The sequence below is a fragment of the Aspergillus tanneri genome (genome assembly GCF_003426965.1).
Source record: "Aspergillus tanneri strain NIH1004 chromosome Unknown AapTan_6_pilon_pilon_pilon, whole genome shotgun sequence".
In the NCBI taxonomy this organism is placed as follows: domain Eukaryota; kingdom Fungi; phylum Ascomycota; class Eurotiomycetes; order Eurotiales; family Aspergillaceae; genus Aspergillus; species Aspergillus tanneri.
The window spans coordinates 2,694,505-2,706,311 of record NW_022984633.1 but is presented as its reverse complement, the minus strand read 5'-3'; the positions used below and the strand labels follow the sequence as shown (position 1 = coordinate 2,706,311).

At 53.1% G+C, this 11,807-nt stretch overlaps 4 protein-coding genes across 4 annotated transcripts; 2 read left to right on the top strand and 2 right to left on the bottom strand.

The window, feature by feature from the left end:
- Positions 1 to 5,942, top strand: MOT1 (DNA-binding ATPase; the record flags this gene model as incomplete). The annotated part of the gene is made up of 4 exons (XM_033573519.1): positions 1 to 11; positions 89 to 106; positions 167 to 5,587; positions 5,645 to 5,942. 4 exons carry the CDS (start codon positions 1 to 3, stop codon positions 5,940 to 5,942), a joined length of 5,748 nt encoding a protein of 1,915 aa, XP_033424071.1.
- Positions 5,943 to 6,890: 948 nt separating this feature from the next.
- On the bottom strand, positions 6,891 to 8,480 carry ATNIH1004_008916 (uncharacterized protein; the record flags this gene model as incomplete). The annotated part of the gene is made up of 1 exon (XM_033573518.1): positions 6,891 to 8,480. The coding sequence occupies one exon, from the start codon at positions 8,478 to 8,480 to the stop codon at positions 6,891 to 6,893; it is 1,590 nt and encodes a 529-aa protein (XP_033424070.1).
- Positions 8,481 to 9,172: 692 nt separating this feature from the next.
- ATNIH1004_008915 (uncharacterized protein) lies at positions 9,173 to 10,448 on the top strand (the record flags this gene model as incomplete). The annotated part of the gene is made up of 3 exons (XM_033573517.1): positions 9,173 to 10,025; positions 10,090 to 10,341; positions 10,411 to 10,448. 3 exons carry the CDS (start codon positions 9,173 to 9,175, stop codon positions 10,446 to 10,448), a joined length of 1,143 nt encoding a protein of 380 aa, XP_033424069.1.
- A 102-nt stretch (positions 10,449 to 10,550) lies between these two features.
- Positions 10,551 to 11,471, bottom strand: FITM2 (putative inositol phospholipid biosynthesis protein Scs3; the record flags this gene model as incomplete). Its single annotated transcript, XM_033573516.1, has 2 exons — positions 10,551 to 10,652; positions 10,746 to 11,471. 2 exons carry the CDS (start codon positions 11,469 to 11,471, stop codon positions 10,551 to 10,553), a joined length of 828 nt encoding a protein of 275 aa, XP_033424068.1.
- Positions 11,472 to 11,807: the final 336 nt, after the last annotated feature.

Below are 11,807 nucleotides of genomic sequence, written 5' to 3'. Positions count from 1 at the left end.
ATGACTTCTAGGTGAGTTCCTTTCCCTGCGACCACGCGAATCCTGATTACTTACTATACATGACATGACGCTAACTGCTGTGCGCTAGGCTGGATCGTCTGGTCACGTGAGTAGCTGCCGTACCGATACGATGTAGCCCCGAACTGACCAATCATCCTCATCACAGCTTACTGGAGACAGGCAGCACGCCTCTCATCCGCAATACCGCCGCCCAACAGCTGGCCGATGTCCAGAAGCAGCATCCAGATGAACTGTTTAATCTCCTTGGTCGCATCCTCCCCTATCTCAAGTCCAAGTCATGGGATACCCGCACCGCCGCGGCCAAGGCCATCGGCCTCATCGTCACTAATGCTGATATCTTTGACCCCAACGAAGAAGATGGCGAGCATATTAAGAAGGCCGAAGATGATAATGACGACGATGATGAAGGCGACTTGAATGTCGACATTAAGGCAGAGGATGAGGAACAATCGCTGTCTTCCAATGATTCGTTGCTCCAGCTGGACTGTCTAGACTTGACCGCTGTTCTAAAATACGGCAAGCGATTGCTGGGGAGTGCCGGCAAAGAATATGAATATTCTCTGGCTGCCATGGATCCAGCGTCACGACTACAGCACCAGAAGAAAACTCTCACCTCTCGTTTAGGTCTTGCTGGGGAGTACATCGAAGAGGACTTGATCGATGACAATGATCTGGCCTTGAAGACGCCGGGCATCAAAGAGGACCCTTCTGTGTCGCGCGAGAACAACAACAATAACCAGAACCACAACCATAATCTGAATGCACCCCCCGTGGCTTCTCCTTGCGAACCGGCCAATGGGGAGGAGTCGGGACTGAGCAAGCGACAGTTGAACCAGCTAAAACGAAAAAACAAGCAGAGTGCGAAGATGGGTGCGAGTAAAGTACGTGTGGTGGATCTGTCTGCGCGGCGGCCGTCCGAGAATGTCACCACCCCTTCAGCAACGACGCCTCACCCCGTGAAAACCGAAAATGGAGAGGAGCGCAACGGCGATTCGAAGCCGGATTACTTCTCCCTGGACCGGTCGACCGGCGATGATGACTCGAAGATTGTCACCGAATTTAAAGGGGAGTCCGCACCGGAAAAGCCTCTGATACAACCCGAGCTGGTAGATGAAGGTCCCAGTCCGGTCTGGCCTTTCGAGCCCATGTGTGATTTCCTCATGGTAGATGTCTTCGACCCGAACTGGGAAGTCCGCCACGGTGCTGCCATGGCCCTCCGAGAGGTCATCCGGGTGCAAGGCCCTGGTGCTGGTCGGTTGCGGGGGAAGAGCAGAGCCGAAAATGACACTTTGAATCGCAAATGGCTGGACGACCTTGCCTGTCGTCTCCTCTGCGTGCTCATGCTTGACCGCTTTGGTGACTACATCTCGGACAATGTTGTTGCTCCCATCCGGGAGACCGTCGGCCAAACGCTCGGTGCGCTCCTATCTCAGCTTAGCGCACGCACGGTCATCGCGGTTTACCAATGTCTCTATCGCATCATCATGCAAAACGACTTGGACCTGGAGCGACCAATCTGGGAAGTGTGTCACGGTGGTATGATCGGCCTCCGATACCTGGTGGCAGTGCGCAAGGATCTACTTGTGAAGGACGCCAAGCTCATGGATGGTGTCCTGGAGGCCGTTATGAAAGGCCTAGGGGACTATGACGACGATGTCCGGGCAGTGAGTGCGGCGACTTTGGTTCCCATTGCCGAAGAATTTGTCACCTCTCGACAAGGCACTCTGGGCCCGCTCATGACGATTGTATGGGACTGCCTATCGAATCTGCAGGACGACCTGAGTGCAAGTACCGGCTCGGTGATGGATCTGCTGGCAAAGCTCTGCACATTCCGGGAGGTTCTCGAAGCGATGAAAGCCAATGCGGCCGTCAATTCCGAGTCCTCGTTTGGCAACCTGGTCCCTCGTCTTTATCCATTCTTGCGACATACGATAACGAGTGTACGCTCCGCCGTCCTTCGGGCTCTCATAACATTCCTGCAGCTCGAAGGTTTAGGCACTAATGACTGGGTCAATGGCAAGGCACTGCGTCTCATCTTCCAGAACCTGTTGGTGGAGCGGAACGAGGGAGTCCTGAAGCTGTCTCTACAGGTGTGGTCGGAATTACTCAAGGCTCTGGAGACCCGGGGACTATTCAAATCGGACTCCGACTTGTTGAGTTGCGTCCAGCCTCTCATAACCTTGACCCTGGCGCCTTTTGGCGTACTTCGTTACCCTATCCCTATGAATGCCTCCCTTTTCATCAAACCATCCGGTGTGCCTTTCCCAACAAGCGCTGCTGCCCCCGCAAAGTCCTCCCCAACCTCAAATAGTGCTGCACCTGATGGAGTGAAGAAGCGAGGACGTAAAGCGGAGAAGAAGGAAGTCCCGCCACCTCCTTCGGCCCACAACGTTGACGGACATATGCTCCAGGGTGACATTGACCTGGTCGGCGCAGATACCATGCTCCGGTCCAAGATTCACGCGGCAAAGGCGATTGGCGAATTCCTTCATATCTGGGACAAGCACGGGCTCTCAAGCCTCTGGCCGTATGTTTTGGAAGGCCTTGACTTCCCCGCGTCCACTTCGCAGCTCTCGTCTGCAATGGTGATTGAAGAATATGCCAAGCATACCGGACCCAGTGGTGAGTATGCTCCCACTCTGTGTGAGAAGCTGCGCCTCGTCATTGAAGGAGAGCGCCCCATGTGGTATAGTGATATTGCTTGCTACCTCCATGTTGCCCGTGCACAGTGCCATTCTTTGTTGAATACCTTCCGGGACCATGCGCATGTGCCCGGGTCAAGGTTGCCGGTCCTGGCTGTTATCGTGCAAGGGGACGCCGAAGCTGGCCCCAGTGCGTTCTCCCTGTCCGATGCCGAGAAGGTCATTGGGCCCGACTTCGAGCGACTGAAGAAGGGGCTGGCGCCGGCTCAGCGTATCACTGCTCTGCAAGTATTGAACGATACGCGCGCCACCGCAGAGAGTGCTGTCTCCGAGGCGCGGGGCGCCCGAGAGCAAAGAGACATGCGCATCACGGCGGCGGCGGCAGGTGCCTTGGTTGCATTGCATAATATTCCTAAGAAGCCGGGCCACCTCATCAAGGGAATGATGGATAACATCAAGAAGGAAGAAAATGCCGAGCTTCAACAGCGCTCTGCTACGGCCATTGTAACTCTCGTGGAGTACTACACAACCGCCGCAAAGAGAGGCCCCGTCGACAAGGTGATTGGAAACTTGGTCAAATACTGCTGTGTGGACACGTCAGAAACCCCGGAGTTCCACCACAATGCCGGCTTGGAGAAGTCAATCCTATCCCTCCGGAAAGAAGAAGATCGGCGTGATCATCCAGATGCGGCGAAGTTCGAGAAGGAAGCCAAGGAGGCGAGAATCATGCGCCGGGGCGCGAAGGACGCTCTCGAACAACTGGCTGTCAAGTTTGGCCCGGAGCTGATGGAGAAAGTCCCCAACCTTGCATCCCTCGTCGAACGTCCTCTTAAGGAAGCTCTCGCTGGGGATCTACCGGCCAACATCCACGACCCCGACAATGAACTCGGCCAGGAAGTAGTGGATGGGTTATCGACGTTACGTGCCATTCTGCCCAAGTTCGACCCGGGCCTCTACCCTTGGGTGGTCGGCCTCATGCCAACTGTGGCCAAAGCACTTCAGTGCCAGCTGTCCGTCATACGTTACGCTGCTGCCAAGTGCTTTGCTACAATATGTAGCGTCATCACCGTGGAAGGGATGACCATGCTGGTCGAGAAAGTGCTGCCTGCTATCAACAATGCCTTGGATGTTCATCACCGACAAGGAGCTGTCGAATGTATCTACCATCTCATCCATGTGATGGAGGATGGTATCCTACCCTATGTTATCTTCCTTGTCGTACCTGTTCTGGGAAGAATGAGCGACTCTGATAACGATGTGAGACTGCTGGCCACGACGTCATTTGCCACCCTAGTCAAACTTGTCCCTCTAGAGGCTGGAATTCCCGACCCGCCTGGTCTCTCCGAGGAGCTGCTGAAGGGGCGGGAGCGAGAAAGGAAATTCATGTCTCAGATGTTGGATGTACGAAAAGTGGAGGAATTCCAGCTACCGGTCTCCATCAAGGCCGAGCTTAGGCCCTACCAACAAGAGGGAGTGAACTGGCTTGCCTTTCTCAATCGCTACAATCTTCACGGTATCCTCTGCGACGACATGGGTCTCGGTAAAACGCTCCAGACACTATGCATTGTTGCTAGCGATCATCATATGCGTGCCGAGGAGTTTGCGCGCACCCAGACGCCCGAGGCCAGGAAGCTTCCGTCTTTGATTGTCTGCCCCCCGTCCCTGTCCGGACATTGGCAGCAGGAAATCAAACAGTATGCTCCTTTCCTCAACAGCGTCGCATATGTTGGACCTCCGGCGGAACGTGCGCGACTGAGAGGCGCCCTCACGGACGCAGATATCGTTGTGACCTCGTACGATATCTGCCGGAATGACAGCGACGTCCTCTGCCCGATAAGCTGGAACTATTGCGTGCTAGACGAGGGGCATCTGATCAAAAACCCCAAGGCGAAGGTCACACTGGCGGTCAAGCGCATTGGAAGCAACCACCGGTTGATCCTTTCTGGTACCCCTATTCAGAACAATGTGCTGGAGCTGTGGTCCCTTTTCGACTTCCTGATGCCCGGGTTCCTGGGCACGGAGAAAGTTTTCCTGGACCGATTCGCAAAGCCGATTGCCGCCAGCCGGTTCAGCAAGTCGTCTTCGAAGGAGCAGGAAGCCGGGGCATTGGCGATTGAGGCGCTGCACAAGCAAGTGCTGCCGTTCTTACTGCGTCGTTTAAAGGAAGAGGTTCTCAATGATCTACCGCCGAAGATTATCCAGAATTATTACTGTGACCCGAGTGAGCTCCAGAAGAAGCTATTCGAGGATTTTACCAAAAAGGAGCAGAAGACCCTGGCGAACAAGGTGGGAAGCTCAGAAAAATCAGACAAGGAGCACATCTTCCAAGCGTTGCAGTACATGCGGCGTCTCTGCAACTCGCCTGCGCTTGTCGTCAAAGACGGACACAAGCAGTACGAGGAGGTGCAGAGCTACCTGACCGCGAAGAACTCGTACATCCGTGATGTAGCGCACGCCCCCAAACTCAGCGCCCTGCGCGACCTACTGCTGGACTGCGGCATCGGCATCGACCCACCCAGCGAAGGTGACCTGGGGACAGGGGCAAGCTACGTGAGCCCTCACCGAGCTCTTATCTTCTGTCAGATGAAAGAAATGCTTGATATTGTACAGAGCGAAGTGCTCAAGAAACTGCTTCCCTCGGTGCAGTATCTCAGGTTGGACGGCAGCGTGGAAGCGACGCGACGACAGGACATTGTCAACCGGTTCAACACTGATCCTAGCTACGATGTCTTGCTTCTGACGACCAGCGTCGGTGGACTGGGACTCAATCTAACAGGAGCAGATACGGTCATTTTTGTGGAACACGACTGGAATCCGCAGAAGGATATCCAAGCCATGGATCGGGCGCATCGAATCGGCCAGAAGAAGGTCGTCAATGTATATCGATTGATCACGAGAGGTACTCTGGAGGAGAAGATTTTGAAGTATGTTCCCTTTTTTCTTTTTTCCCCACTCTTTCTTCCTGGATGCTAATGAAATAGTCTCCAACGATTCAAAATCGACGTCGCATCGACGGTGGTCAATCAACAAAACGCAGGCCTGAATACCATGGACACAGACCAACTCCTAGACCTCTTCAACCTAGGCGAAACGGCAGAAAACGCAGAGAAGCCGAGCGAACTCACAATGGGCAACGAAGTCGACATGGTCGATATCGACGGCGAAGTCAAAGAGAAGGGCAAGAAGGGATACCTCGACGATATCGAAGAACTCTGGGACGATCAACAATACCAAGAGGAATATAATCTGGAATCGTTCTTGGCGAAGATGAAGAGATGATGGAGATGGAGATTCTTCTTATTCTTATTCTATGATTTTATTATTTTATTTTATTTTCAGACCCCTGTCTGTTTAATGTTCACTGATCCCATCTGGTGTGGAGATCTTTATTCTTCCCCCACTCCTCTCTCTCTCTCTCTCTTTCTCTCTGCTGTATTCTGGTTTCTAGATCGTCTACTTCGTTCGTTCTCTTTGTGCCTGTTCGAATGGGTGACGGTTTCTATTCTGATCTAATCTGATCTGGCCTGTACGGTATGGTATGATGGACGGTGCAGGTGCATGGCGTTAGGTTATGGTCTTGTATGCTTGTACGTTCTATAGAATTGTATGGATACTACGGAGTGCTACTACTAATCTTTCTAGATGATGATATAGAGTACTTTAGCTACCTCTTACCTGTGTATGTACATGCATAGATTCTGGATATAACTAAGAATTGGAAAATAAAGATAACACAGATGCATAAATAATATCCACAGATTAAGTACCTAAATTCCATATTTATAAGTATAACATAAGAAATAGAGTATCTACTAGCAATCAAGATCGTCTCACTTATGGATGGAAGCTACATTGAGCAAGATAGAAAAATGAATCAATTCACAACATGAAGGACACATACACTGCTATGTTTGAGAAAAAGAGAGAACGCCTCCATGGTCAATAATATCCTGACCTATCCTATGCTGCAACTGTAACTGCATACCGGATGCATCCAAGCGCCTGTGGAGACCATCGAGATAGACCCATTGTTGAGGACAATCCAGGGATATACCTCGGTATCCGACGAAGGATTTAAATACATTAAGGTCAAGATTGTCGGGTCAAGAGATTGTACGTCAAAAAAAAAAAAAAAAAAAAAAAAAAAAAAACACCATTCTCCTGGGAATTGACAAAAAAAGATTATGTGCAATCCGTAAATGCAATCAATCAATCAACTCGGTCAGCTCAAGAGCGATTCTTCGGCTGAGCGAGCATGTTCAAACGGCTGACACTCAGGACGCCGCGGTTCTTGGCACGTGCGCTCGCTGGAGTCCCGGATCGACTACCCTTCGCGGTCGACCGCAGAGGCGTGTGGGAACGAGGCTTGGTCGGACTCGGGGTTGGCATCTTGGTAGGTGACGGTGAGCCCAACTTAACTCGCTTCGTACTGCGGACCTCGTCGGTCGTATCAACGGGTGGCATATTCTCGCTGTCAGTGCCGTGCTCGGTCGTCTCGCGATATCGCTTTTTGTTCCCGATCCCGTGTGGCACGCCGGCGACCTTCGGCAGCGGCCTCGTGGTCGATGGCACATCGGATGGACGGACCTGACGGATGGTGGATTTCGTAATTTCACCGGAAGTAGCAGTGGGCGTAGCAGCAGCGGTCTTTTCAGGTGTCAAGGCCGGCAGAGAAGGATAGACAACGTCTGAGGTGGCCGGACGTGCACTGGGGATCTTCGAGGGCGACGGCGACGCCTGCGGGCCGGGGGACCTAGTGCTGGAGGAGAATTCCACGCGTTTCTTGGGCGAGGGTGTCTGCACGACATCGTCGGATGCCTGCCGCGAGGGGCTCTGCAGTAACAACTTGGAATTGAAGTCGGACGCCGTCACATGAGTACCTGCGGCGATCTTGGTGGGATCCTTGGAAAAGAGGGGCTGGTGACGGCGCAGAATCGACTTGAGATTGGGCAGCGTGGGGATGTTGGTCTTCAGACGGGGGTTGAAGTCTGTGCGAGGGGTTCGTGGAGCCGACGGATGCTGCAGCGAGGGGGAGCGAGCCAGCGATGGGATCATGGACGAACGAGGCGGTTTGATGCTGGTCGCGGTGGCCCGCGCCGCCGACGCCCGGGTCGGGGTGAAGTGGGAAGCGCGCGTGGTGGACCGGGGACGAGGACGGGAATGAGCCGTGGGCTTGGGGGTCCTAGGTTCGCCTTCCACCGGACGATGCGTGGACGTATCATCGGATGTATCGTGTTTCACGCGTTTTGCGGACGGAGCAGGAGACCTGGGGACAGACGGGACAGCCTTGGCCGGGGACTCATCCAGACGCGCCTTGGAGTTGGAGCGCTTGAGGGTCTTCTCCTGAACGGGTTGGAAGCGTCCGGGAGTGGCACGGAAGGCCGACGCATGTCCGGCAATGGAGTCCATCTTCTTGAATTCAGCCATATGGGCGTTGCTGAAGCGACCGGCCTTGCCCTTGGGCTGAGCGATCTTCCGATCGCCGACGTCGTGAGCGTCGTTGGACGCGGGGGACTGGCTTGGCTGATCGCGAGCAATCTGGGACTTGATGCGGGCGGCATCCTGGCGCACAGTCTCCATGAGCTTTCTGGCCTCGTCACTGAGCTGTGACTCGTGGCAGGCGAACTTGAAATCGAAGCCCGGGGTGCCGAAATGGGAGGAAGGGGCGGGCGAGTGTTTCGGCTTGGAGGGGGTGTCTTGCACGAGGGCGCCCTTGACGAGGTTGCCATCGGCGTCTTTGGGGATGGGATTGAACCCCAGGATCAGACCCGAGTTGGGCTGTTTGGTGGTACTCTGATGGACCTTGCTGGGGTGCATTTCTGGATGGGACGGACGCGGGAGGACACCAGGGGGAGTTTTGGCGGGGACACTTTGGGGGATATCTTGGGCGATTTCTTTGTGGGGAGTGCGAGGCGAATCGTTTTCCACGAGGGGTGGGAGGTTGTTCTTTTTGTTGTTATTATTATTACTATTGTTGTTATTTGTGTTGTTATTATTTGTGTTGTCCAGGTCAACGGGTGGTTCCTAAAGCGAGGTCAACAGAAGCAAGGGAATGCGACTGGGGGAATCGGGAATACCTCGGAGACCTGGCGATTACGCAGGCGAGCAGATCGGCGCACCGCCATGATGAGAGATAGATGAGAGAAGCGAATGGATGGAGGGAGAGAAGAGAATACAGAGAGAGAAGAAGCGACGAAGAAGTAAACAAATAATGCCGGGCGGTGAGTACCTCTATATACAGTACTATAGCATCTACAAAAGAGAAGAATATATAATAAAAAATAAATCATAGGAAAATAGAATAGAATGAGAAGAAATACAAATACAGTAAAATATAAACAGAATATAGAATATAGAATTTGCTGTTTGCGGTGGCAACATTGGTCATAATGACTTCATACTTGGACCATCGGATATCTGCTTGAGAATAGACGGATTCTTTCCATTTTCCATTTTCCATTTTCTAATTCTAATTCTTTTTCTATTTCTGAGAATAATATATCATGATCATGGCATTCCCCAACTCCCCCCAACTTCAACGCTTCCACCAAGCCCAAGAGTCCGTCTTCGGCGACTTCACCACTATCGACGACCCGAACCGCTGGACGCCGCCACCATGGGCCGGAGGTCATCGAGGACGATACCTATGGACGGACGCCTTCGGGGTGATCAACTTCATCACGTTGCATCGCGAGTACGAACAGGCAATGCGGTCGTCCATCTCGGGGACCGCATCAGCAGCGCCTGACGACAGATACCTGATCCTCGCGCGTCGACTCGTCGAGACGGTGCACTCGATACTGGGACGCACACGCGACGGACAAGACCTCCTCCCCGGCGCGACGGAGGAGAATCCCCTCGGGGGCGGACTCCGCATCGGCAAGAAGGAAGCTACGGGACCAGACGGAGACGGCCAATACCATCACTATCTAACACTGTGGATGTTTGCGCTCAATCGACTGTCGCTAGCGACGGGGGATCCGAAATACAACCGCCAGGCCGTGGCGCTGGCGCGAGCGATCCATGCACCATTCTTCGTCAACAGACATACGGGACGGCCGCGAATGGTGTGGAAGATGGCGATGGATCTGTCAAAGCCCTTGGTTGCTTCAGAGGGGAACCTGGATCCCGTAGATGGATACGTAGTGTGTCGATTGCTGCAGGCGGCGGCGATGCAGAGCGGCGAGGGAGCAGTGCTGAAGGACGAAATGGAGGATTATCGACGGGTGATGCGTCGGAAGGGTGTGAATTGGTTGTCGCGAGATCCGCTGGATTTAGGAATGACGCTATGGACGGTACATTGGTTTGTTGATCGGGAATCATGGGCGACTCAATTGGCTGTGCAATGTCTGGATCGGATTAGTATCTCTCTCTCTCTTTATATGTTTCTGTCTCTGTCTCTTCGATGACGTGCTAACAAAGATAGCCGATCTCGTCGAAATCGAGCGCTATTTCGAGCGTAATCGTTCCTCTCGTCTGGCATTCCGCGAATTTGGCACCTGTATGGGCCTCAAATGTATCTCCGAGCAATTGTCGGACAAGGAGGCGTCCGTCGATTATCGATCACTAGCTGATTCCATCCTGCACGGCTGGGAGGCGTATCTGGAGCAATCTCTAATGTCGGACGATCTGCGGCCCATCAACAAAGTTATGTATGCATCGGCGGTACTTCCGGGAGGTGAGTCTGACAGAGAGAGAAAAAGATAGAGAGAATGCTAAGATTTAGCATTTCGCTATGGTTATCTAGGAACGGAACCTATCCCCCGAGAGGAATCGGAGGAGTAAAAACGACATATTGTACATTCGTGATATTCTACAATGCATCATCATCAGCATCTATATCTCCATATCAGATTGTGTCCTATCCCGCTGTATCCATCTGATACTCTATAGTCCCGGGATTCCCACCACGTTCCTCCAAGGGATGACCCGTCGTGGGAGAATATAAATCGTATAAACCGTGCCCAAAGCGATCAGGAGCCCATTGAACTACATTAGCTGTCAGTAACAAAAAAGGATAAAAGAAGAAGAAAAAGGAAAGGAAAACAAAGGACTAAAACCAAAAAGAAAAGAAAAAGATACCTTCTCAAACCACGTATGAAACCAAATAGCAGTCATCAAAAGCATCCACCAACTCAACGCGGCCACCACGCTGACAAAACGAACCGACCACTTCCTCCGCCCCGACTCCTCGTCGCCTGCGCCCAAGGCACCCACTGTTTCAAACCCCAGCATCGACGTCGTCAACACCAGCATAAACACATGTCCACTGACATCGTGGCCGCCTCGCCACGCTCCCCCGGCGGACTTGCACGCTGCCGCCGTGAACAAACTGTGGAAGCCGAAGGGGTCATCGTCGTCGTGGTTGCTGCCGCTGCCTCCCACCGACGGAACCATATGCTCACACCGGCCCCCCGTGACCACAAAACTGCGATCGATAATAGCCGGTCCAAAGCACCATTGCGTCGTCAGATACCACACCAGCGTGGCCAGCGCATACCGGGCCGTTGCCTGGCCCATTCGTCGCAGTCGTTGGCTCGACGGCGTCCGATAGGCATCGAGACTCAGGAGAACCACGGCGAACGCTAGAGTCGTCCAGAGCCAGCCAACCTTAACGAAGTAGAGATTGAAAACGTTGTCCTTACGGGCAAAATAATTGACCGGCGTTGCTGGAGTCAAGGGGCCACCAGCCGTACCGTATAGGGCGTGGTCTCTCGAGCCCTGGGCCGTCGGGGATAAAACAGAAAAGAGTGATCCAACCACCAAGGTCACTGGGTAAATCAGAAGCGCCGTCGCCGGTGGCTGCATGAGTCGCGTGGTTGTGGGACGTTTGTCGGATGAGGACATGCTGGCTGTTTTTTTTTATTCCCCTTGGGATATATCCGTCCACTAGATCTGACCTTTTCGTCGTGGAATTCTCCCGTTTCCTTCCAGAATTCCCACAATCATCGAGTTGCAGAGCCCAGATCCCACTCTGAATAGCACATGCAGAGGTGAATCCTGATGAAGCCGAGGAAGAACAGGTGGAAAACCATCCCCCAGCTGAGAATGACGTCGCTGTTCACCGCCTACCAACTACAGACAAGCAAAAGAGAAGAGAGCAATCATGCACTAATCAATTAATTAGGACATAACAATAATTTT